This window comes from Podarcis muralis, chromosome 1 (genome assembly GCF_964188315.1).
Source record: "Podarcis muralis chromosome 1, rPodMur119.hap1.1, whole genome shotgun sequence".
NCBI classification, from domain to species: Eukaryota; Metazoa; Chordata; class Lepidosauria; order Squamata; family Lacertidae; genus Podarcis; species Podarcis muralis.
This window is the reverse complement of record NC_135655.1, coordinates 4,851,436-4,878,619: the sequence shown is the minus strand read 5'-3', so window position 1 is coordinate 4,878,619 and position 27,184 is coordinate 4,851,436. Positions and strand designations below refer to the sequence as shown.

The 27,184-nt window shown below is 49.3% G+C and overlaps 1 protein-coding gene across 1 annotated transcript; it reads left to right on the top strand.

The window, feature by feature from the left end:
* Positions 1 to 1,183: 1,183 nt before the first annotated feature.
* On the top strand, positions 1,184 to 27,184 carry PTGDR (prostaglandin D2 receptor). The gene is made up of 2 exons (XM_028708129.2): positions 1,184 to 2,806; positions 24,325 to 27,184. Exons 1-2 carry the CDS (start codon positions 1,904 to 1,906, stop codon positions 24,556 to 24,558), a joined length of 1,137 nt encoding a protein of 378 aa, XP_028563962.2. The 5' UTR covers positions 1,184 to 1,903; the 3' UTR covers positions 24,559 to 27,184.

Below are 27,184 nucleotides of genomic sequence, written 5' to 3'. Positions count from 1 at the left end.
TTTAAATTTTTTGGCTGTAGCTTGTTTAGCTTATACGTACATAAATCCGGCACTGGGGTTGAGGGCTTAGAAGGCCAACAAAACCTGCAAGTTCACTGGTCTTGCCAACGCTGTGGCTTCCCTCCTGTCAAAGGCCAGCTTCCCAGGTAAGCTTGGACATCCCTTCCTCCCCTCTACTTCTGAAGTGCTGGAACTTTACCTGGGGAGATAGGAAGATGCTTTCTAAAGAGTCAGGCTCTTGGTGTCCAGGGCAGCTGTCTACCAGCTCCATGTGGTACGCAGGATGAGACCCTACCTGCCCGCAGACTGTCTGGCCAGAGTGGTGCATGCTCTGGTTATCTCCTGCTTGGACAACTGCCATGCGCTCTACGTGGGGCTACCCTTGAAGGTGACCCGGAAACTACAACTAATCCAGAATGCGGCAGCTAGACTGGGGACTGGGAGCGGCCGCCAAGACCACATAACTCCGGTCCTGAGAGATCTGCATTGGCTCCCAGTATGTTTCTGAGCACAATTCAAAGTGTTGGTGCTGACCTTTGAAGCCCTAAACGGCCTCGGTCCAGTATATCTGAAGGAGTGTCTCCACCCCCATCGTTCAGCCCGGACACTGAGGTCCAGCGCCGAGGGCCTTCTGGCAGTTCCCTCACTGTGAGAAGTGATGTTACAGGGAACCAGGCAGAGGGCCTTCTCGGTGGTGGCACCCGCCCTGTGGAACGCCCTCTCACCAGATGTCAAAGAGAAAAATAGCTACCAAACTTTTAGAAGACATCTGAAGGCAGCCCTGTTTAGGGAAGCTTTTAATGTTTAATAGGTTATTGTATTTTAGTGTTTTGTTGGAAGCCGCCCAGAGTGGCTGGGGAAACCCAGCCAGATGGGCAGAGTATAGATAATAAATTATTATTATTATTATTATTATTATTATTATTATTATTATTATTATTATTATTATTATTGGTTCATCTTCCAGTGGGCTGACCTTCCTGAGGGTCAGGTTCCTTCAATCCTACCTGGAGAGGCCTGAGGGTGAACTTTGGACTTCCTGCATTCAAAGCAGATACTCTCCCGGTCACCTATGACCCTTCCCCCCCAAAGAACCAGTTTTTGCAAAGCCTCCCTATCTGGTCACCTGAGGGCAATTCATACCAGGAAGCTGCCTTATTCTGAGTCAGACCCTTATCTAGCTGCGCGTTACGTGCTCTGAATGGCAGCGGCTCTCCGGGGTTTTGGACAGGGATCCCCCCAGCCTTACCTGGAGATGCTGCCAGCCAGGGACTGAACCTGGCATGCAAAGCAGATGTCCTGCCGCACTGCCATCCTATTCGCCTTGGACTGGCGAAATCCCCGCCCAAAACACCCTGGAGTGGATCCCTTTTCCCGAGTTACTGCTGCAAATCCGGACGGAAGTGGTGAGGCAAGTGAGGACGGGCAGAGTGCCTCTGGGCATGTGCAGAGCGCCTTTGTCGCCGGCAACCTTTCCGCAGGTCCACTGTACCCAACCTATTACCCTTCTCGGCGCTGCAGGTGAGGGTTTCTGGGGCAGAGGAGGTGCCTTGCCAGGCAAACCTAAGCCCCAGCCCCTCTCCTTTCCTCGACCCTTTGCCGCCTGCCGTCTAGAAAAGGACTCCATCCCTCTCGCTTGCTCCCGCCCGCCCCCTTCCCACAGACAGCCGCGATTCCTTCCCGGCTCCCCGTGGGAACAAACGGCCCCTTCTCCGCCCTCCCGGCGAGGCCAGCGCTTCCTTCTCTTAGCCCCCGCCCCGTCTGCGGGAGGCCGTCCACCCTCCTGCCCACCCTCCCCGCCCCGCGCCCCTTCATAGGCACGGCTCGCCCCGCCGCGCCGCCCCACACGCGTCCCGCCCTGCCCGCCCCGTCGAGGCGCACGCTCTCGCCCGCCGCCGGCTCCATGGACGGCGGCGGCGCTTACCGCTGCCGCGCCAACCGGCACCTGGAGGGCGGCCAGTCGGCGCTGCCGGGCTCGCTGCTCTTCGCGGCCGGCCTGCTGGGCAACGTGCTGGCGCTGGGGATCCTGTGGCAGCACCAGCTCCGCGCGCGGCTGCAGCGCGCCGGCGGCTGGGGGCGCCCAAGGGCGTCCGCCTTCTACCTCCTGGTCAGCGCCTTGGCCGCCACCGACCTGCTGGGCAAGTGCCTGCTCAGCCCCATCGTCCTGGCCGCCTATGCGCGCAACCGCAGCCTCAGCGAGCTCTGGCCGCCGCCAGCAACCGCCGTCGGGGAAGACGCAGCCGCCGGCGCTGGAGACGCGAGCCCCGGGAGCCTGTGCCAGCTGTTCGCCTTCCTGATGGCTTTCTTCGGCCTGGCGCCCACCATGCTGCTGCTAGCCATGGCCCTGGAGTGCTGCCTGTCGCTGGGACACCCCTACTTCTACCAACGCCACACCAGCCGGCGCCTGGGCGCGCTGCTGACCGTCGCGGCGGGCGCGCTGTGCGCCCTCTTCTGCGCCCTGCCGCTGCTGGGCTTCGGTGCCATCGTGCAGTACTGCCCGGGCACCTGGTGCTTCATCCGCATGGCCGGCGGCGGGCGGGCCTACTCGGTGCTCTACGCCAGCCTCCTGGGCGCGCTGGGACTCGCCATCGGACTCTGCAACCTGGGCAGCATGCGCAGCCTCTACCGCATGGCGCGCCGGCAGCCCCCGCGGAGGAGCCAGCCGGCCGGAGCGCACGGAAGCGGCGGTGGCCCCGGCGCCCCGTCGACCGCGCCTCCCGGCGCCGGCCGCACCGAGGAGCTGGGCCAGCTGGTCTTGCTGGCACTCATGACCGCCCTCTTCACCATCTGCTCCCTGCCCATGATCGTAAGTAACGCTACGGGGGGGGGGGGACGGGACGGGAGAGCTGTGCGCCTTGGAGAGGCCCCGGCCGTCGAGGGAAACGCCCCGTCGGAAGGCGCGCTCTGTGCGCCCAGAGGGAATAATAATAATAATTTGTTATTTATACCCCTCTGGCTAGATTTCCCATCCACTCTGGGCAGCTTCAAACAAAAGATTAAAAATACATTAAAACATCAGTCATTCCAAACTTGCCTAAACAGGGCTGCCTTCAGATGTCTTCTAAATGCCATATAGTTGTTTATCTCTTTGACATCCGATGGGAGGGCATTCCACAGGGCCTCTCCAGGGAACCTCCAGCCATAGGAGCCAACTCCGAAGAACCGAGGGGGCTTTGCCCCCCCAAATAATATATTTGAGGGGGCCGGGGCCCCCAAAGTTGACTGGCATTCAAATGGTGTGTGCGCACCACATTATGTGATGAATTCTGTGGGGCAGGGCTTACCTGGGATACCACAGTATTTTATTCAAGTTGGTAACCAAGCATTTTGGTCCTTGCTGGGGGCAGCCTCCCCCCGCCTGCGTATGTCTAGATGCCTAGAGATCATGGAGTAGGTATCTCAAGTACCATATTGCCATGTGCCTCTCAAAGGCACCCCTGGCATCCGCAGGTGGAGCTGAGAAAGACTTGGGGTGCGTGGAAGACCAGAGGGTCTCTCTTCGTGCCAGCCAGCCTTGGACCAGGCTGAACGCAGGATCTTGTGGGGCCCGTGACAGGAGGGAGATGGTCCACCCCCTTTTACAAACACTGTCTGCCAGAACACTGCCGTGGTCACACTTGCAGGTAAAGGTAAAGGGACCCCTGACCATTAAGTCCAATTGTGGCCGACTCTGGGGTTGCGGCACTCATCTCGCTTTATTGGCCGAGGGAGCCGGAGTACAGCTTCCGGGTCATGTGGCCAGCATGACTAAGCCGCTTCTGGCGATCCAGAGCAGCGCACGGAAACGCCGTTTACCTTCCCGCTGGAGTGGTACCTATTTATCTACTTGCACTTGGATGTGCTTTCGAACTGCTAGGTTGGCAGGAGCAGGGACCGAGCAACGGGAGCTCACCCCATCGCGGGGATTCGAACCGCTGACCTTCTGATCGGCAAGTCCTAGGCTCTGTGGTTTAACCCACAGCGCCACCCGTGTCCCTTGGAGGTAGCTAGGTTTAAAAACTAAACTGAGGACTGTGTGAAATTAGGCCGGGAGACACAGAATCGTCTCAGTGCTATTTTTTCTAGGAAAAGAGGTGCCGGAACTCACCTTGTTCTCTTAGAATGGCAATGGTGCCCGTCTGAGAGGTGCCGGAACTGAGTTCCCAGAGTCATCTAGTCCAACCCCATGCAATGCAGGAATCTTTTACCCAACGTGAGGATCGAACCCTCAACCAGCTGAGCTGTCTGGATCAGAAGATCTACCCCAGTGAAGGCAGCACTGACAATCATGGCAATTGGGCTTTTATTTTTATTTTTGGTAGACTGATGTGGATTTTTCTGTTTGTAGTGATATTACTGTTACCACTGTTATATTCTCATGTTTTACTTTACTTCTCGTTGTGTATTCTTTGTGGGACACCTTGAGATTTTGTTAGAAAGGTGCTGAAGAAATTTAATAAAACTAACAACAGTAATAATAAATTAGCACACTTAATAATAATAATAATAATAATAATAATAATAATAATAATAATTTATTATTTATACCCCGCCCATCTGACTGAGTTTCCCCAGCCACTCTGGGCGGCTCCCAATCAAATGTTAAAAACAGTACAGCATTAAATATTTTAAAAATAATAATATTAAGGACACCCGAAGAGCCTGCAGGATGAGGCCAATGGCCCGTCTGGTCCAGAATTCTGTTCTCCCAGTGGCCAACCAGATTCCTGTTGGAAACCCGCAAGCAGAACTTCAGCAGAAAACCCCGGTTGGGGTTCCCTGCAACTGGTAGACTGCCACCCAGAGTGGAGGTTCCACCCTTTTAGTCTTGCCTGCAGGGGCACAGATACCATGCACCAAACACAGGCAAACTCAGCCCTCCAGATGTTTTTTGGGACTACAATTCCCATCATCCCTGCCCACTGTTCCTGTTAGCTATAGGGATGACGGGAGTTGTAGTCCCAAAACATCTAGAGGGCCGCGTTTGCCTGTGCCTGCCACATGCGATGATCTGCGCACCTGATCGGAAGAGGGCCGGCGACTTCTGCTAGCAAACGTGTCTTTTCCATGTTTCATCCCTCCCTGAACAGTTTTAGCTCTAATCTCCCTTTTGCATCTCTTTGATAACTGCGCACCTTCCTGTCCCTTCTGCTGAAGCCCTCGCAGATTGTTTAATTTAACAGAAAACAGAGCCTGGGCCATAGCAGGACTGCGGTGATAAATGATCTAGCAGCTATTAACTCAGGCTGGAATTGTTTTAGGAAAGGGGGGGAAATCACAGCAGGCAGAGATCTTACGCTGGCTGCTCCCTGGAGGCAGAATTCTGAAAGAGGGGGACTTCACGCAAGACGGTTGGATTCTCCTTTCTAACATCCTCATTGGCCTGGCCAAAATATCCGTGACATATTCTTGCTTTCACTTTTGGGGGTGACAGTTTGGCGTCTGTTTTCCATCCACGTTGCAATCAATCTCTAGAACAAATTGGTTAGAGATAATGGCCCGGCGGTTGAGGGTGTTTTCTGCAGCATGTTCTTGACACAAGAATAGTTCATTAGCGGAGGATTTATCTCGCTTTGGTTTGCTCCGTGTCTCTTCCCCGAATCACGCCCCGTCATTGCTGTCTAGGAGGGCCACAGTGCACCCAAAAGAAGCAAAGAAAATGAAACAGAACGTTTGTGGTACAGTGGTGCCCCGCAAGACGAATGCCTCGCAAGACGAAAAACTCGCTAGATGAAAGGGTTTTCCGTTTTTTGAGTCGTTCCGCAAGACGAATTTCCCTATGGGCTTGCTTCGCAAGACGAAACGTCTTGCGAATTCTTGCGAGTTTGTTTCCTTTTTCTTAAAGCCGCTAAGCCGTTAATAGCCGCTAAGCCGTTAATAGCCATGCTTCGCAAGACGAAAAAACCGCAAGACGAAGAGACTCGCGGAACGGATTAATTTCGTCTTGCGAGGCACCACTGTATAAAAAAAATTACAGGATTTCAGTAGGAAGATACGCACCGACTGGGAATGAAGCGGCGTGATCAGCCCCAAAGCTTTTGCAGGTGCAACCGGCGTTGAAATCGTGACCACGTGTGACCTCGTGAGCACAAATCATCATGCATGTGCTTACAAAAGGACGTCTGGCTGTTTTTCACATCCCAGATTAGCTCAGCAGCAGTCTCCCAACCTGAGGTTTTGCAGCTTTCCCTGCGGCAGATGTTGTTGGGTTTAAGGGCTTTAGGAAAACAGGGCGTATATAAGATACTCTAGGCTTTTAAACAGCTATTTGCCTAATAAGGGGGGGAAAGGAGAAAAGTATCGCTTTACGCTTTGTCGAGTGTGCAGTTTGAGCTCAGTTTATAATCAAGTTACAAAGCGGAAATTTGAAATGGAGGCTGCAGGAGTGGGCGCGCTAGGGAGTACCGTATTTTTTGCTCTATAAGACTCACTTTTTCCCTCCTAAAAAGTAAGGAGAAATGTGTGTGCGTCTTATGCAGCGAATGCAGGCTGCGCAGCTATCCCAGAAGCCAGAACAGTGAGAGGGATTGCTGCTTTCGCTGCGCAGCAATCCCTCTTGTTGTTCTGGCTTCTGGGATTCAGGGGAAAAAATTTCTTGTTTTCATCCTCCAAAAACTAGGTGCGTCTTATGGTCTGGTGCGTCTTATAGAGCGAAAAATACGGTAAGTCACATGCATGCATAGCTAAGGGGTAGGGGACTTTTCCCAGGCTGAGGGCCGCATTCGCTTCTGGGCAAGAACATGGGGGCCACATGCCGGTAGTGAGCAGAGCTGAAACTGAGAGAGGGGGACACAAGAAATGCCATATTCACCCCTTGCAGCAGGCTACTTTCTACAGAAACCAACACAGCCCTCTCTGTCATTTGTAGAAGATTTTGCAGAATCGTAGAGTTGGAAGGGACCACGAGGGTCATCTAGTCCAGCCCCTGGCAGTGCAGGAATCTTTTGCCCAACGTGGGGCAAATGCCGCCAGATTTTGAAGTGGTGCAAAATGTAGGCTCCTCTCCCAGTCTCTGATCCACCTGCCCTTCCTTTCTCCCTTGTTGTTGTTGTTGTTGTTTAGTCACGTCCGACTCTTCATGACCCCCTGGACCAGAGCACTCCAGGCACTTCTGTCTTCCCCTGCCTCCCGCAGTTTGGTCAAACTCATGCTGGTAGCTTCGAAGACACTATCCATCCATCTCGCCCTCTGTCGTCCCCTTCTCCTTGTGCCCTCCATCTTTCCCAGCATCAGGGTCTTTTCCAGGGAGTCTTCTCTTCTCCTGAGGTGGCCAAAGTCTTGGAGCCTCAGCTTCAGGATCTGTCCTTCCAGTGAGCACTCAGGGCTGATTTCCTTCAGAATGGAGAGGTTTGATCTTCTTGCAGTCCATGGGACTCTGAAGAGTCTCCTCCAGCACCATAATTCAAAAGCATCAATTCTTCAGCGATCAGCCTTCTTGATGGTCCAGCTCTCACTTCCATACATCACTACTTTCTCCCTAGCTTTCTGCAATTACTTGCGTTCTCTTGCAGGAGTGACTGAGACTAAAGGAGAATTTGATCAGGTCGCTGTAACTTCCCCCCGCTGCCCCACCAGAGAACAGAAGCATTTATCTCCCAAGCCCCATAGCCATTGCCCCGTAAGTCACACCCCAACCCTGCTATGGGACATCACAGCGGACCTTGACTGCGCCCTCGCTGTTGTGGCTAAGGGCTCTGAACCCTGCACTGGTTTTCTTGAGAATCATCACATCGCACCTCTCTGAGATTAGCACAAGGGCGGGGATGGAAAGAACAGCTGCCCTCTGGGGGTGTTTGGACGTGGGAAGCGGTTCTGGGTAACAGAAAAGGCTCGCCACTCTTCTCTCTTGGTTAAGCTGCAAAACATTCCGGCTGTGTTTTCGGAGCACCGATAATGACAAGGCTCAGATTTATCAGATTCTTTGCAGCTTGCTGAAAGTCAAAAGCTGCTAACTAATTGATTTCTGGAACGGGGCGGTGAGGGAACACTGACTAATGTTGATGCATTTGAGAACTTGCTTTGGTTACTTGCACACAGTCGGGAGAATGTTTCGCACTGCCGGCCAACAGCATCCATTTTTTAGCCAACACGCACGGCATGTCTGGAACAGAGCAAAGAAGATTAAGACAGATCTCTGGTCATCAAGGCAGCCCTGCTGGGTCTGACAAAAGAGACCATCAACTCCAATATCCTGTTTGCAGCAGAGATGATGTGCAGGACTCACAAAACAAGACAGCGTGAAGAGGAGCAGTCTTCTCCTCCTGTAGCAGTGGCTTACCTGTGGCCCTTGCCTGGTGCGTTTTGCGGGCAGGATGAGGCCTCAGTTAGGAAAGCCAGTTCGCAATCTAGTTGTGCAGCCCTGCCATGTGTGGTTAACGGGCTTTGAGGCCGGCACATCTAGCCTTGAGAGACAAGGCTGAGCAAACGAGCATAGAATCATAGAATCGAAAAGATGGAAGGGACCCCTAAGGGTCATCCAGTCCAGCCCCGTGCAATGCAGGAATCTCAACAAGATCATCCATAAGCAAATATCATCTCAATCGAAGCATCCCTGACAGATGGCTATTCAACCCCTCCTCCAAGGAAGGAGAGCCCACAACTTCCAGAGGGAGACTGTTCCACTGTTGAACAGCTCTTACTGTCAGAAAGTTCTTCCTGATGTTTAGTCAGAATCAGTGCCGGATTTACTTATAAGCTAGAGCCTAGGGCTTGTCGATCAGAAGGTCAGCGGTTCGAATCCCTGCGACGGGGTGAGCTCCTGTTGCTCGGTCCCTGCTCCTGCCAACCTAGCAGTTCGAAAGCACGCCCAAAAGTGCAAGTAGATAAATAGGTACTGTTCCATTAGGTCCAGTCGTGACCGACTCTGGGGTTGCGGCGCTCATCCCACTTTATTGACCAAGGGAGCCAACGTACAGCTTCCGGGTCATGTGGCCAGCATGACTAAGCCGCCTCTGGCGAACCAGAGCAGCGCACGGAAATGCCGTTTACCTTCCCACCGGAGCGGTACCTATTTATCTACTTGCACTTTTTGACGTGCTTTCGAACTGCTAGGTTGGCAGGAGCAGGGACTGAGCAACGGGAGCTCACCCCATCACAGGGATTCGAACCACCGACCTTCAGATTGGCAAGTCCTAGGCTCTGTGGTTTAACCCACAGCGCCACCCACGTTCACATTTATTACAGTGCTTTCAGCATTCAGAGCCTTTGGTGTACATTATCACAGGAGTCCTCCCCATAGACCTGCAAATTAGGCCCATATTTACCCCGGGGAGACTGAACTCCTTCCCTTTACAGAAGACAGTCTTCTGTTTGACAATCAATCTCTCTTCCCTGGGAACTGTAGTTCTGGGAGGGGGAAAAAGGGGCGTCCTAACAGCTTAACAAACTACAGCTCCCAGGATTCTTTGGGGAAAGCCATGGCTGTTTCAAATGATATAAGAGCATTTTAATTGTGTGGTGTCCCGGGTCTATTTAAAGTTAAACAACTCTGAGAAGGGAGATCTGCAGAGACATTGGAGTTACCCATCAAAAGTTAGCAACTGTTAGCAGATCAAGGAAGTCAACTCGCCACAGGCTTCCCCTCCAGCGTAAAATGTATAGCAAAGGCTACCAGCCACAATGGCTGGGCTCTGTGCACCACAGCGGGAAGTCATTCTGGGTACCAGTTTTTGGAAAGCACAGGAAGGAAGAGAGCTCTCTGCTTGCTGGTTTTCCGCAACCATCTGGTTGGCCCCTGTGAGAACAGGATCCTGGAACAAAAGGGCCATTCGCCTGATCTAACAGGGACCGCCTGATCCAACAGGCCCAGAGCCGCAGAATCCAGCTGTTCTGAGGGTGGGGTGCATGGCTGGCTCCAGTGCCAGCACTTTCTAAGTCTGTTCCACTGTCAAACTGGGAACCAGGCAGAGGGCCTTCTCGGTGGTGGCACCCACCCTGTGGAACGCCCTCCCATCAGATGTCAAGGAAATAAACAACTTTTTGTCTTTTAGAAGACATCTGAAGGCAGCCCCGTTTAGGGAAGTTTTTAATGTCTGGTGTTTTGTCGTGTTTTTAATACGGTGGAACCTCGGTTTTCCAGTGTCTCGGAAGCCAAACATTTCAGTTTTCGAACGCCAAAAACCCGGAAGTAATTGCTTCCATTTTCGAACACGCCTCACAAGTTGAACGGCTTCTGAGACGTGTTTCTCAATTTTCTCCATTGAATTTGCCAACAGCCCATCACACCTCAGTTGTCTAACATTTCGGAAGTTGAACAGTCTTCCGGAACGGATTACGTTCGACAACCAAGGTACCGCTGTATTCTGTTGGGAGTCGCCCAGACTGGCAGGGGAAACCCAGCCAGATGGGCAGGGTATAAATAATAAATTGTTGTTGTTGTTGTTTGTACTGTTGTTGAGTCAGAATCTCCTTTCTTGTAACGTGAATCCACTGATTTGAGTCCAACCCTCCAGAGCAGGAGAAAACAAGCTTTCTCCATCCTCCATGTCACAGGCCATCAGAAGGTGGCTATCCTTTCTCCTCCCAGTCTCCTCTTTTCCAAGCTAAACCTCCCCAACTCCCTCAACCGTTCTTCATAAGGTGTTGTTTCCAGGCCCTGGGTCATCTTGGTTGCCCTTCTCTGAATTATGTTCCAGCTTGTAAATGTTGTTGTTGTTGTTTAGTCATTTAGTCGTGTCCGACTCTTCGTGACCCCCTGGACCAGAGCGCGCCAGGCACTCCTGTCTTCCACTGCCTCCCGCAGTTTGGTCAAACTCATGCTGGTAGCTTCGAGAACACTGTCCCACCATCTCGTCCTCTGTCGTCCCCTTCTCCTTGTGCCCTCCATCTTTCCCAACATCAGGGTCTTTTCTAGGCAGTCTTCTCTTCTCATGAGGTGGCCAAAGTATTGGAGCCTCAGTTTCACGATCTGTCCTTCCAGTGAGCACTCAGGGCTGATTTCCTTAAGAATGGATACGTTTGATCTTCTTGCAGTCCATGGGACTCTCAAGAGTCTCCTCCAGCTTGTAAATAGGTAAAGGTAAAGGTACCCCTGCCCGTACGGGCCAGTCTTGACAGACTCTAGGGTTGTGCGCCCATCTCACTCTAGAGGCCGGGAGCCAGCGCTGTCCGGAGACACTTCCAGGTCACGTGGCCAGCGTGACAAGCTGCATCTCGCGAGCCAGAGCCGCACATGGAAACGCCGTTTACCTTCCCGCTAGTAAGCGGTCCCTATTTATTTACTTGCACCCGGGGGTGCTTTCGAACTGCTAGGTTGGCAGGAGCTGGGATCGAGCAACGGGCGCGCACCCCGCCGCGGGGATTTGAACTGCCGACCTTTCGATCGGCAAGCCCTAGGCGCTGAGGCTTTTACCCACAGCGCTACCCACGTCCCAGCTTGTAAATACCCATCTTAAATTTAGATTTCTCTGCCCATATTTCAAATTTGGCCATCAGAGCAGGGTTAGGGGTGAGAACCATCTGGTCTGCCAGCCTGTTCCCCCCCCCCCAAAAAAAGGACATTTTCTCAAGGAGACAGAAGAAGGAAGTCAATGTCAGCTGAAGTGTCTTTTCAGAACTGAACGTTGAGAGTGCAGTGGCCCAGGAACAGCAGGAACCCTGTTAACAGGAGAAATGGACGTTTGCCAACCGGCGTAAAAGTCTTCAGGCTTGGCCGAATTTGGTGCCACATCTGATTCATCTGGCAGATTGCCAAATGCAGGCCAGTCACTAGAGCCAGAACGGCTATTTTTGAGCCGCTGACCCCATTCTGAAACTGCCCTTTCCTGTCTTCTCCTAGGCAAGGTTCAAGGCTCTTGGGTCGATTGGGAAGGCCCTTCCCAACTTGGGACCAGAATATCTCAAGGGATGCTTGATCAAGGGAGTCCCTGTCAGTGGTCCCCAGTGGCCCCGATCCACCAGCAGCTAGGTTTGAAAGAGGATTTACACAGAACAAAAGAAATTATCGTGAAAATCCCTGAAACGAGAAGTAACCGACTATAGAATAACAAAAATTTAAGAGAATAGGGCTGTTCGAGAGAATAGGGCTATGTTTAAAGTCATTGAGGTTTTCATACCTTCTTTGTAAACTCGAGGAAGCATTTTCAGCCCTGCTCTTGAGCTTGTTTGATATCACTTAAAATCTTATCATTTCTTTATTTCCTTCTGAGGAAACTGATTAGTTCAGTGAAACGAGTTTTGTAGCTGGCATCTCGTTAAGTCTTTATTTAATTCTAGTTGATTTTTAGCTAATTTTGCCTCCCGCTGCCGCCGCGCGATTTCCGTTCTGATCTGATGCAAAGTTCTTAACCCGAGGTACTATTTCTGGGTTAGCGGAGTCTGTAACCTGAAGCGTCTGTAACCCGAGGTACCACTGTAGTACATTTACAGTCATACCTCATGGTACATCCGCTTCATGTTACATTCTTTCAGGTTACGTCCTGCGGCGACCCAGAAGTACCGGAAAGGGTTACTTCTGGGTTTCGCCGCTCGCACATGTGCAGAAGCGCAAAATGACGTCATGCGCAGAAGCGGCAAATCGCAACCCTCGCCTGCGCATGCGCGCCGCTGCGGGTTGCATTCTTTTCATGTTGCAAACGGGCCTCTGGAATGGATCGCGTTCACAACCAGAGGTACCACTGTATATATAACAAAGGCGGCATTTTTTCATCTCCGCCAAGCTAAGCAGTTGGCTCCTTATCTCTCTCGCCCTGACCTAGCCACTGTGATCCACGCGACGGTCACCTCCAGACTGGATTATTGTAACTCGCTCTACGTGGGGCTGCCCTTGAGACTGACCCAGAAACTCCAGCGGGTGCAGAATGCCGCGGCGAGACTCCTCACGGGTTCCTCGCTGCGAGATGACATTCACCCGGTGCTGTACCAGCTGCACTGGCTCCCGGTGGAGTACAGGGTCAAGTTTAAGGTGCTGGTTTTAACCTTTAAAGCCCTATACGGCCTAGGACCCACGTACCTATGGGACCGCCTCTCCTGGTATGTCCCATGGAGGACCTTACGGTCTTCAAACAAAAACATCTTGGAGGTCCCGGGCCACAGGGAGGTTAAGCTGGCCTCAACCAGAGCCAGGGCCTTTTCGGTCGTGGCCCCAGCCTGGTGGAACAGTCTGCAACAAGAGACTAGGGCCCTGCAGGACTTGACATCTTTCCGCAGGGCCTGCAAGACGGAGCTGTTCCACCAGGGCACAGCCTGACCCCCTCCTTTGGCAACCCTCACAGAACTCTAGCCCAATGGTTGCCATTAATTTGATTTGAACTGATTTTATAATGAAATGATTTTAGAATGTTGTATTTATTTAACTGTTATTAGCCGCTCTGAGCCCGGCTTCAGCTGGGGTGGGCGGGATATAAATTATTATTATTATTATTATTATTATTATTATTATTATTATCTCACCTTCTTTCCTCTGAAGAACTCAAGATGGCATACATAATACCCTTCTCCCCACGTTATCCTCACACCAACCCTGAGAGGTAGGCTAGGCTAAGAGCAGCCGACTGACCTCCCAGAGTCACCTAGTGAGTATTTAACCCTCGTCTCCAAGGTCCTAGCCCAGCAATCTAACAGCAGTGGCTCTGCAGTGTCTGGTTGTTGTTTTTTAAAACAGTTTTAACTGATTATTATCTTGAATTACAACCAGCCTTTGAAGCTGAGATCTTTCCGAGAACGGCATCTGCAATGGAATTGTTTTGGAGATGTTTCACTGCATGTTGTCTGGTGCCTTGGCCTCCTTTGAGACAAAGGGCGGGATTCAAATTTACTAAATAAATAAACGGTATATAAATTGTGGAAATCAATGCAAGAAACCTGTGTCCTCCTGGAGAAACATCACTGGGAGGAGAGAATAAGAGTCCTTGGGAAATACCGTGGTATTTTCTCAAATTTAATCCGTTCCGGAAGATCGCTCCAAAACCAAAGCGTTCCAAAACCAAAGCGCACTTTCCCATAAGAAGCAATGCAAAATGGATTAATCCGTTCCAGACTTTTAAAAACAACCCCTAAAACAGCAGTTTAACATGGATTTTACTAACGAGACCATTGATCCATAAAATGAAAGCAATAATCAATGTACTATAAAATAAATAAGACAGTATTGTAGATGATAAAAATTTAAATTAATTTTTTTCCTTACCTGCACTGATGACAGTCATCGTTTGGATGGGGGGCTTGTATCCATTTCCGCAGTCACACAATCAATCAAACAGCAGCTGAACTGGGTTCCACACAGTCAGAAAAACAAATTAACCGAAAAAGCCTCAAAAACAAAAACACAAAATAAATAGCAAAAACAAAAGCGCCAAACTTCATCCGTTCCAGAAGTCCGTTTGACTTCCGAAATGTTCAAAAACCAAGGCGCAGCTTCTGATTGATGCAAGTGCCCCGGAACAATAGCCGATAGCTGCATCGGGCTTCCAAAAAACGTTTGAAAACCAAAACACTTACTTCCGGGTTTTCAGCATTTGAGAACCAAGGCACCACTGTACAATGAGTTCTAAATGTGGCTACCAGATTGCTGAGTGGGCTGAGGGGCAGAGCTGTCAACTTTCAGATTTGAAAATAAGGGATCAGCAGCCTCACTTGTCCCGGGGACAGTCTACGGGATATCTAACAATCCGGAATAGCAGTGGGAAGCAGCGGGAAACAGCGCTGGAATAAGAGAATCTCCCGCAAAAAAAGGGAAGGTTGACAGCTATGGATAGGATAGCTGCTTATTTCCTTCACATCTGAAGAGAGGGCATTCCACAGGGCGGGTGCCACTACCGAGAAGGCCCTCTGCCTGGTTCCCTGGCTTCTCACAATTGGCTTCTCGCAATGAGGGAACCACCAGAAGGCCCTCGCCGCTGGACCTCAGTGTCTGGGCTGAACGATGGAGGTGGAGACGCTCCTTCATGTATACTGGACCAAGGCCATTTAGGGCTTTCAAGGTCAGCACCAACACTTTGGATTGTGCTCGGAAACGTACTGGGAGCCAATGATCGTCTTTCAAGACCGGTGTTATGTGGTCTCAGCGACCGCTCCCAGTCACCAGTCTAGCTGCCACATTCTGGATTAGTTGTAGTTTCCTGGTCACCTTCAAAGGTGGCCCCACGTAGAGCGCATGGCAGTAGTCCAAGCAGGAGATAACTAGAGCATGCACCACTCTGGTGAGACAGTCCGCAGGCAGGGAGTGTCTCAGCCTGCGTACCAGATGGAGCTGGTAGACAGCCGCCCTGGACACAGCTGCCTTTGGGAAACCAGCGAGCAGAATTCGAACACAAGAGCTCTCTCCCCAGCTCAAACCATGTTTCAGACACTGAGGTCTGAGGCAAAAAAAAAAGGGAAGGTTGACAGCTGTGCTGAAGGGGTGTTGGGCAGGGGGGCTCTGGAGGTAAAAATGACCATGAGACTTGAAAAACTGGTATCCTTGGATCAAGTGAACCAATTTTGTTGATTTCCTAGAACTCCAGGGACACCCAGGGGTCATCTAGTCCAACCCACTGCAATGCAGGAACCGCAGCTGAATTTCCAGGCTGTGCACTGCGATGGAGAGCCAAGCCAAGGCACAGGGAATCGTTTCCCTTCCAGCCACCCCTTGCCCTACCTTCCTCCACCCAACCAAATACAGTGGTACCTTGGTTCTCAAACATTCATATGCATTGGTACCTCGCAAGACGAATGCCTCGCAAGACGAATGCCTCGCAAGACGAAAGGGTTTTTGGTTTTTTGAGTTGCTTCGCAAGACGAATTTCCTTATGGGCTTGCTTCGCAAGACGAAAACGTCTTGCAAGTTTGTTTCCTTTTTCTTAAAACCGTTAATACACTTGCGACTTGACTTCGAGGAGCAACTCATAGCACGCGGTGTGGTAGCCTTTTTTGAGGTTTTTGAAGACCTTGGTGATTTTTGAAGCTTTTCCAAAACTTTTCCGAAACCGTGCTTCGCAAGACGAAAAATTCGCAAGACGAAAAAACTCACAGAACGAATTAATTTCGTCTTGCGAGGCACCACTGTAGATGCAAAAAATTCCTTGCTCTCGATACTATTTCCCAAATGGTGTTTCCAGAGGTATCTCAGTAATGGATACGAAGTTCCGACATTCTCTCTGGTGTACTAAATCCATGGGCATTTGAAACATTGTCTTATCTCGCACGTATAAGTTTGTTTTTTCTACCTTTTATCCATGTATCTTTCCTGTTCTCATTTACTCAGTAGATTCTCTAATATGCTGATTCACTCATCACGCTTTTATCCTGCGCCATTTTCTCCTCCAGTGTCAGGGAGGAGTTCCTGAACTTCCCAATCCTTAAAACATTTCCCAAACCTCCTTTTCTTCTGCTTCTGTAAAAAGGTAAAGGGACCCCTATCAGGTCCAGTCGTGGCCAACTCTGGGGTTGCAGCGCTCATCTCGCTTTATTGGCTGAGGGAGCCGGCGTACAGCTTCCAGGTCATGTGGCCAGCATGACTAAGCCGCTTCTGGCGAACCAGAGCAGCGCATGGAAACGCCGTTTACCTTCCCGCCGGAGCGGTACCTATTTATCTACTTGCACTGGTGTGCTTTCGAACTGCTAGGTTGGCAGGAGCAGGGACCAAGTGATGGGAGCTCACCCCATCGTGGGGATTCAAACCGCCAACCTTCTGATTGGCAAGTCCTAGGCTCTGTGGTTTAACCCACAGCGCCACCCACGTCCCTCTGCTTCTGTACCAATTCCCTTTTTAATAATTTTTTAAGTTCGGGATTAACCTTATGCCTTGGAATGCTTTACCGCTTCACCTTCGGAGCCTGTGGCATCGCTTTGCGGGTCTAGAATGGATCCTAGCATTCGCGTCTTCAATCATGCACCTCCCGAACCACGATGGGTCCGGTATATTTGCAGGAGAGTCGCCCTGAACGCAGCCAGATCCCCCAGCCCTGAGGATTTACCTCTTCGGGTTTTGAGGTTCGCGGACCCCTAGCGTACTTCTTTTTTGCCTCGCAAAGCTCAGAACCTCTACAGAGAGTTGATCCTGCGCTCCTTCAAATGGTGGCAATAAAACAGGAAGTCTGCTGATTGATTGATTGATTGATTGGGTGGCGGAAATGGATAAAAGCCCCCCCCACCAAACAGTACGCTCCCAGTACGTTTCCGATTCAAAGTGTTGGTGCTGACCTTTAAAGCCCTAAACGGCCTCGGTCCTGTATACCTGAAGGAGCGTCTCCACCCCCATCGTTCAGCCCGGACACTGAGGTCCAGCGCCGAGGGCCTTCTGGCGGTTCCCACATTGCAAGAAGTGAGGCTACAGGGAACCAGGCAGAGGGCCTTCTCGGTAGTGGCGCCCGCCCTGTGGAACGCCCTCCCATCAGATGTCAAAGAGATAAATAATTACCTGACATTCAGAAGACATCTTAAGGGAAGTTCAGGGAAGTTTTTAATATGTAACGCTGTACTGTTTTTAACACTGATTGGGAGCCGCCCAGAGTGGCTGGGGAAACTCAGCCAGATGGGCGGGGTATAAATAATAAATTATTATTATTATTATTATTATTATTATTATTATTATTATTATTATTAAACAATGACTGTCATCAGTGCAGGTGAGGGAAAAAATAATTTTAATTTTTATCATCTACAATATTGTCTTACTTACAGTGGTACCTCGGGTTAAGTATTTAATTCGTTCCAGAGGTCCGTACTTAACCTGAAACTGTTCTTAACCCGAAGCACCACTTTAGCTAATGTGGCCTCCCGCTGCTGCCGCGCCGCCAGAGCACGATTTCTGTTCTCATCCTGAAGCAAAGTTCTTAACCTGAAGCACTATTTCTGGTTTAGCGGAGTCTGTAACCTGAAGTGTATGTAACCTGAAGCGTATGTAACCCGAGGTACCACTGTATTTTATAGTACAGTACATTGATTATTGCTTTCATTTTATGAATTGATGGTCTCGTTAAATAGTGAAATTCATGTTAAATTGCTTTTAGGGGTTGTTTTTAAAAGTCTGGAACAGATTAATCCGTTTTGCATTGCTTTCTATGGGAAAGCACGCCTTGGTTTTGGAACACTTTGGTTTTGGAACGGACTTCTGAAATAGATTAAGTTTGAGAACCAAGGTACCACTGTAGTGGGATTTGGAATAGATGTGAAATTAACTGTAACCATTTTCAATTTTGTTGCCTTATTATCTTCCTTATTGGGTCGTGCAAACCACTATTCTAAATAATGCCTTGGGGGGGGCGGCATTGGGGATGCATTTGTGGAACTAAGGAGGCAGTGGCTCCGTGGGCGTTCAGCCACCCCTGAACTTGGCCAAGGCTGGACTCTGACGCACCAACCTCATCATTTGCTCTTCTCGAAAATGTCTCCAATAACCTCTTGACAACCTCCAACCTCCTCTCCTTGTAATCCTGGCCTTAAAAGGGCTCAGAATGTCCACGTGAGGCTCTGGTTCTCCGCAGGCATTTAATAGCTTTCCAAAAACAATGTAACTGCAGCGGTCCTGCAAAAACTCCCCCAAACTGCTTTCCGGCTAAGAGATCTGACACAAGACAACAAAAGCTGAAGATGCTTACAGTTAAGGCTCTGCTAATATATACCATCACTTCGGGCAGATAAGCAGATACAGTGGTAAAGGTAAAGGGACCCTTGACCATTAGGCCCAGTCGTGGCCAACTCTGGGGTTGCGGTGCTCATCTCGCTTTATTGGCTGAGGGAGCCGGCGTACAGCTTCCGGGTCATGTGGCCAGCATGACTAAGCCGCTTCTGGCGAACCAGAGCAGCGCACGGAGACGCCGTTTACCTTCCCACCGGAGTGGTACCTATTTATCTACTTGCACTTTGACGTGCTTTCGAACTGCTAGGTAGGCAGGAGCAGGGACCGAGCAATGGGAGTTCACCCCGTCGCGGGGATTCGAACCACCGACCTTCTGATCAGCAAGCCCTAGGCTCTGTGGTTTAACCCACAGCGCCACCCGCATCCCTAGATACAGTGGTACCTCAGGTTAAGTACTTAATTGGTTCCGGAAGTCCATTCCTAACCTGAAGCGGACTTTCCATTGAAAGTAATGGAAATTGGATTGATCCGTTCCCAGAGGATGAAAAACACCCCCTAAAACAGCAGTTTAACACAAATTTTACTGTCTAACGAGACCATTGAACCATAAAATGAAGGCAATAATCAATGTACTGTACAGTGGTGCCTTGCAAGACGAAAAGAATCCATTCCGCGATTCTCTTCGTCTAGCGGTTTTTTCGTCTTGCGAAGCAACCCTATTAGCGGCTAAGAGGATTAGCGCTATTAGCGATTTAGCGGCTTAGCGGCTATTAAAGGATTAGCGGCTAAGCTGCTAAAAGGCTATTAGTGGCTTAGCGGCTTTGAAAAGGGGGGGGGGAAGCGGGGGGGAAATGGCGAGACTCGCAAGACGTTTTCGTCTTGCGAAGCAAGCCCATAGGGAAATTCGTCTTGTGAAGCGCCTCCGAAACGGAAAACCCTTTCGTCTAGCGGGTTTTCCGTCTTGCGAGGCATTCGTCTTGCGGGGCACCACTGTACTATAAAATAAATAAGATAGTATTTTAGATGAAAAAAATTAACATTTAATTTTTTTCTTACGTGCACTGATGATAGTCAGTTTGGATAGGGGGCTTTTATCCATTTCTGAAGTCACGCAATCAACCAGTAGCTGAACTGGGCTCCACACAGTCACAAAAACAAGTCACAAAAATGAAGTCACAAGCCAGTCCCATAAAATGAAGAACAAGTCACAGTCACAAAACCGAAAAAGCCACACAAACCCAAAACGCGGAAAGGAACCAGACAATGAAAAGCGACCCCTAAAAGAGCAATTTTACATGGATTTTACTATCTAACGAGGCCATCGATCCATAAAATGAAATCAATAAAACAGTACAAAATGAAAATGTGGTTTTTTTCTTATTAAATTTGTATACCACCCTCCATCTGAAGATCTCAGGGCGGTTCAAAGCCTATCTGCTGTCTTATGGTGCCTGAAACAGCCCTTATTTTTAGTACCCACAACTCTTACAGTCGTACCTTGGTTCTCAAACTTAATCCATTCCAGAAGTCTGTTCCAAAACCAAAGCGTTCCAAAACCAAGGCGCGCTTTCCATAGAAAGTAATGCAAAACTGTTTCATCCGTTCCAGACTTTTAAAAACAACCCCTAAAACAGCAATTAAATATGAATTTTGCTATCCAACAAGACCAAGGATCCATAAAATGAAAGCAATAATGTACTGCAGTCACATAATCAATCAATCAATCAATCAATCAGTAGCTGAACTGGGTTCCACACAGTCACAAAAACATAATGAAAAAGAGCTGCCAAAATAAATAGCAAAAACAGTGTTAACACTCAAAATGGAATTGTGGCACTCAAATCGGAAGCGTAACACTCAAAAAGGAGCACATTTGGCTTCTGGAAAAAGTTCGCAAACCGAAACACTTACTTCCAGGTTTGCAGTGTTTGGGTTCCAAGTTGTTTGAGTACCAAGGCGTTTGAGAACCAAGCTCTGGGCAACTTCCAACAAATTATAAAAACATAATACAGCCATACCTCGGGATGAATACGCTTCAGATTAAATATTTTCAGGTTGCATTGCGCGGCGACTCGGAAGTAACGGCCCGTGTTACTTCCGGGTTTCGCTGCTCGCGCATGCGCAGACGCTCAAAATGACCTCACACACAGACGGGAAGTTGCATCTTACATTCGCTTCAGGATGCGAATGGGGCTCTGGAACGGATCCCGTTCACATCCAGAGGTACCACTGTAAAACATTGAACAAAAAAAAAAACTTCCTTATTCAGGGCTGGCTTCAAATGTCTTCTGATGGTGGTACAGTCTTCCTCAGGAGGTGGTGAGCTCCTTCCTTCCTTGGAGGTTTTTAAGCACAGGTTGGGTGGCCATCTGTCAGGGATGCTTCAGTTGAGATTCCTGCATTGCAGAGGGTTGGACTAGATAACTCTGGAGGTCCCTTTCAGCTCTGATTCTAAGAAACAGTTTTGAGACAGAACTGAGCAACCACCATCTTTACCCGCAAGGGGGAGCTCTTTGCAAATGCAGGCGGCCAAAAAACCAAAGCAAGGTTTTGTTTTGTTTTGCAATTCTTGCTTACAATATTTCAGTGGCTTTGGGGATAGTGAATCTCCCAATGTTGCTATTCATTACTGATTTATTCCATAAAATTTATACACCGTGTGGTTGTTAAAAAGCAGGCGTCCCAGTTTACAGCCTCCAAAGGTTGTACGGTATGATATACCACCTTCCCCACCACCACCCAAATTTGCTCAAGGTGGCCTGCATAATTCCCCTGCTCCCCATTTTATCCTCTCTTTCTTATATATATATAAATTTTTATTAGATTTTCCACAGTAATAAAAACCACAAAGCAGAATGATACACAAAAACAGAAAAAGAGAAGAGGGGAAAAAAAGGAACAATAAACAAATAAACAGTGACAACAAACTTAATTCTTCACAAATCCAACCTTTTAAACATCTTGGTTGAGTTCCTCAAGTCCCTCCCTTCTGAGTTTCCTTGTAGCTAAAAGTAACAGCTTTCCAATATCTTTATTAAACCAAAACAATTTCCAATTATAGTCCATCTTATTCACTTTTCGTAACATTCTAAATCCCATTTATTTAATTATAACTTAGTTTAATCCTAGGCCTATTTGTTTTCTTTCAAGTAATTTCTAATTTTTTATATTACAATATTTATTCAAATAGTCCTTAAATTTCCTCCAGTCCTCTTGAAACTCCTCTTCTTTCTGGTCGCGGATTCCCATTTTATCCTCTCAACAACCCTGTGAGGCAGGTTAGGCTGAGAGGCAGCAGCTGGCCCAAGGTCACCCATGGCTGAGTGGTGAATTCGAACCTGGGTCTCCCAGGTCATGTGCTGTAACCACTACACCCCCACTGCCTCTGCAATGTAATGGTGAAGATGTAGCTCTCTACCATGGCCTTTGATGGCCAAGACAGGTGTTTCCGGGATACACCCCTTTCCCCGTGGTTTGTCTTTTAGATGAACTGTTTTTCAATACTTGTTGTTGTTGTTTAGTCGTTTAGCCGTGTCCGCCTCTTCGTGACCCCATGGACCAGAACACACCAGGCCCTCCTGTCTTCCACTGCCTCCCGCAGTTTGGTCAAACTCATGCTGGTAGCTTCGAGAACACTATCCAACCATCTCGTCCTCTGTCGTCCCCTTCTCCTTGTGCCCTCCATCTTTCCCAACATCAGGGTCTTTTCCAGGGAGTCTTCTCTTCTCATGAGGTGGCCAAAGTCTTGGAGTCTCAGCTTCAGGATCTGTCCTTCCAGTGAGCACTCAGGGCTGATTTCCTTCAGAATGGATATGTTTGATCTTCTTGCAGTCCATGGGACTCTCCAGAGTCTCCTCCAGCACCATAATTCAAAAGCATCAATTCTTCGGCGATCAGCCTTCTTTATGGTCCAGCTCTCACTTCCATACATCACTACTGGGGAAACCATAGCTTTAACTATACGGACCTTTGTTGGCAAGGTGATGTCTCTGCTTTTTAAGTTGCTGTCTAGGTTTGTCATTGCCATTCAATATGTAGCGAGTTTTAAATTGATGTAAATCTGTCCTGGGACCTGATGTCGAAGAAGGGCAGGTAATAAACGAACCAACAGAAAAGCTCAGTTGGTTAGAGCGTGGTGCTGATAACACCAAGGTTACAGGTTTGATCCCCGTTTGGGACATCTGCATATTTCTACATTGCAAGGGGTTGGAATAGATGATTCTAGCCCCTTCCAACTCTGAAATTCTATGCTTCTGTGAGTGCCTGGAGGCTGTTGGAGGATGGATGGCGGCTAACAGATTGAGGTTGAATCCTGACAAGAAAGAAGTACTGTTTTGGGGGGACAGGAGGCGGGCGGGTGTGGAGGACTCCCTGGTCCTGAATGGGGTAACTGTGCCCCTGAAGGACCAGGTGCGCAGCCTGGAAGTCATTTTGGATTCACAGCTGTCCATGGAGACACAGGTCAATTCTGTGTCCAGGGCGGCTGTCTACCAGCTCCATCTGGTACGCAGGATGAGACCCTCCCTCCTCGCAGACTGCCTTGCCAGAGTGGTGCATGCTCTGGTTATCTCTCACTGGTGGTCAGTGGGAGTTGCAGCACAACAATATCTGAAGGGTCATATCTTCCCCAGTCCTGCATCTAATGGCCTTTACCACTTGACCCATGATGCAGCTATGGTCTTGTTTACAGATGGTTGACTTAGAAACCATCGCAAGTTATTTGTACCTACAGCTTCCAGTCATGTTTTCCAGAAGCCAGAGCTTCTCTTCTTAACACCAATTTCTTAAGCCCCACTCCTGTCGAAAGACTTTGCGATCTTCTGGTTATCTCTCACTTGCGCTCTACATGGGGCTACCTTTGAAGGTGACCCGGAAACTACAACTAATCCAGAATGCGGCAGCAAGACTGGTGACTGGGAGCAGCCACCGATCAGCCACATAACACCGGTCCTGAAAGACCTACACTGGCTCCCAGTACGTTTCCGAGCACAATTCAAAGTATTGGTGCTGCCATTGAAAGCCCTAAATGGCCTCGGCCCTTCCTGAAGGAGCATCTCCACCACCAATGTTCTGCCCGGACACTGAGGTCCAGCTCCAAGGGCCTTCTGGCGGTTCCCTCACTACGAGAAGTGAGGTTACAGGGAACCAGGCAGAGGGCCTTCTCAGTGGTGGCGCCCGCCCTGTGGAAATAAACAACTATCTGACGTTTAGAAGACATCTGAAGGCAGCCCTGTTTAGGGAAGCTTTTAATGTTTGATGCATTACGGTATTTTAATCCTTTGTTGGAAGCCGCCCAGAGTGGCTGGGGAAGCCCAGCCAAATGGGCGGGGTATTAATAAATTATTATTATTATTATTATTATTATTATTATTATTATTATTATTATTATTACAGTGGTGCCTCGCAAGACGAAAAGAATCCGTTCCGCGAGTCTGTTCGTCTTGCGGTTTTTTCGTCTTGCGAAGCACGGCTATTAGCTGCTATTAGCGGCTTAGCGCTATTAGTGGCTTAGCGGGTTTAGCGGATCAGCTGATAAGCGGATTAGCTGTTTAGCGGCTTATCGGATCAGCTGATAAGCGGCTTAGCGGCTTGGGGAAAAGGGGGGGGAGGGAAAAAACCCTGCAGGAACTCGCAAGACATTTTCGTCTTGCGAAGCAAGCCCATAGGAAATTCGTTTTGCGAAGCACCTCCAAAACGGAAAACCCTTTCGTCTAGCGGGTTTTCCGTCTTGCGAGGCGTTCGTCTTGCGGGGCACCACTGTATTCTATGAAGTAGTAGTCACAATAATACTCAGCCGCCTCAATCTGCTGCAAGTGAGTTTTTCAACCTGTCTCCCTCCCCTCCCACAGGTCCGTGCTTACGTCGGCGCGTTTGCCCCGGATTTCGACGAGAAGGCGGACCTCACCGCCCTGCGCTTCTTCTCCGTGAACTCCATCGTGGACCCCTGGGTCTTCATTATTTTCCGGACATCCCTGTTCCGCAGTTGCCTCCGCCGGGTTTCGAGGAGGCTGAGCTCGAAAAGGTCCACAGACTCTCAGCTGCTAGAAACTTGGGAGCGGAAAGGATCCGATCGTCTGCAGTGAGGCATTTCTGCCTTCTGAGGAGCTGGTACTGCAGGGGGTCCAGCTGGACTTCCCCCACCCCCCATCCCGGCCCTGTAAATCATCCATAGTCCAAGGAACAGGCCGAAGTGCTTGCAAGCAAACATTTTCCCTGGTCAGAAAGAAGCGGCTCACTTAAGCTACACGGTTAACCTCTGGAACTCATGCCCACTGGAGATAGCAGTGACCACAAGCCTGGGTGACTTTGAAAGAAGACTGGGCAAATTTGTGGAAGAGAGGGCTTGCAATGGCTACTAGCCAGGATGCCTAGGCTCTGCCTCCACTGCAATGCTTCTGAATAACAGTTGCTAGAAACCACAGGAAGGTCTTGTGTTCGAATCCTGATTACAGGATTCCCATTGGGGCATCTGGTTGGCCAATGTAAGAACCAGACGCTTGCGGGAACAGATGGGCCATTGGCCTAATCCAGCAGGGTCTTCTTGGGTTTTTAATGTAGTGACCGCACCACCATTCATGGTTTCTGCTCTTTAAGATAGGTGAGAAATCCAAGAAGCAGTCACCAAATTTGGGAGGGACACGGACATTGCACCCCCAGCTGATCAAAGGTACTAGACGGTTTGCGTACTGCCTGCAGGTATCAGCCACTTGTGGGCAGGCCTGAAAAGTTAAAGAAGGAGGAGTCCGCTCTCTCCCAGCTTGCAAGGACTTTCCTGCCAGGTCTCCTGGAGGCCATGGTTGCTCGCCAGTGGTGACCAGGCAAGTTGGCGGGTCTGATAGGAGAATCGCATAGCCACGTGGATATGTGCTGCTGTCTCGAAAGGGCAAATTCCCCTCGTATTTCTACCCACAGGCGTGCGAGGCGACAGAAATCCGGAATGACCACCTTGATCATTCTCAGTAGAGCGGATGTGTGGCTGTCATTGAAGTAGCATGTACTGTATTTTTCGCTCCATAAGACGCACCTGACCATAAGACACACCTAGTTTTTAGAGGAGGAAAGTAAGAAAAAAAAATATTCTGAACAAAACAGTGGATTTATGATTTTTGTGGTTCATGCTGTGGCCACAGACATGTGATCTGATGGTGAATGTGGGGTGACCCAATGTAAAAATCCTGAGGATCCATGGGCTTTTATCTTCCCCCTCCCAGACAGCCTCCTTTATCACTAGTGTCCCTTATCTCCCTCCCAATCGCTTACCGATCAGCTGCTTCAATACCCCCTTCCCTCTTGTTTGCCTTAGTGTCTTTTCCTTAGCTGGAGCAGTTTTTTGCTCCTCCTTTTCTTCTAATTTCTCTCCTCATTGCTTGTTTTAGTATTCCTGTCTCCTCTCCTTGCAAGTTTGCTGTCTTTACCTCCCCCCTCCCAGGCAGCCTCCTTTATTGCTAGCATCCCTTATCTCCCTCCCGATTGCTTGCCAATCAGCGGCTTTGTTTCAACTCCCACTTCCCTCTTTCAAAAAAAAAAAGTATGATCTGCTTTTCGCCCCTGGGCAATTCAGCTCCAGGGCCCACGCATTTGCTCCATAAGATGCACAGACATTTCCCCTTACTTTTTAGGAAGAAAAAAGTGTGTCTTATGAAGCGAAAAATACAGTACATTCCTAGTTACTCCCATCTCGAAATAGGAGACTGTGGAGCTGGGATGGGGGCAGAAAGAGGCAGACAAAATGACCAGGGATAAAAAGGATACACTTGACTTACCTTTTCTTGAAGGAGAGGGACGGTGGAGTTGATCTGCCCTCAGCTAAATCCTCCTTTCTGCGTTTAAATCAGGAATCTGTTCCTCAATACACGCCCCCCCCCCGGGTTTATACATGAATGGTGCAGATGTCATCAAGCCAATGTTGGGTTTCGTCCAGCGAATCATTAGCTTGCATGGTGGGGAGTTGGACTAGATGACCTGGGGGGATCCCCTTCCGATTCTACAGTTCCGATTCTATGAATCGTGAGCGTTGCTGGGGAAGCTACGGAATGGTGAGCATCAGTCAGGCCGGGACTGAGAAAGGACAACTCAAACCATCAAAGGGGTTGGAGCCCTTGATGAAAAGGTTGCAAATAAAACTTACCAACGGCGCCATGTTGTTCTACAATATTGGGGCGCATCCAGTCGTGTGTCGTTTGAGGGGTGAAGCCTCCCTGAAGGTGCCCCTTGTTCCGTTCTGGCCAAGCTCCGAAGAAACCTGTTTGTGTTTGCCAATTGGTTGGTTGGCAATCACAAACACCCCCCCTCCCAGGAGCAGTTTTTCACCTTGGGAAGACCGGTTGGTTTGCCTTAGCTGGCCAAACAAATGTTTAGTCTGAGACATCTGCCAAGCGCCCGATATTTTTATTTTTAATATTTTTTATTTATTTTCCATTTAATAATATACATTCACATCATCACTATCTACTTTACTACCCTGGCTCTTTAGAGCCTGTCAACTTCCTTCCCTCATGGCTTTCAAAATTAACCTTTATATCGTTGCAATTTGTACGTTTTCCCATTCTAACGAGACTCGTTACAAAACGACTCAAAATTTAAATAAATATCGAAAGGTAGAAATTTTCTCATTACAAGTCTTCAGACAACCCTGCTAGGGATGTTAATTGCTTACAATAATCTTTCAGATATCGTATAAATTTACTCCAGTCCTTTTGGAATACTTGA

What these genes read in the sequence shown, in the direction of transcription:
- PTGDR (XM_028708129.2), top strand. Translation starts at nt 1,904, where the DNA reads ATGGACGGCGGCGGCGCTTACCGCTGCCGCGCCAACCGGCACCTGGAG. An exon ending in TCTGCTCCCTGCCCATGATC is followed by an intron (nt 2,807 to 24,324) that starts GTAAGTAACGCT and finishes CCCCTCCCACAG; the next exon opens with GTCCGTGCTTACGTCGGCGC.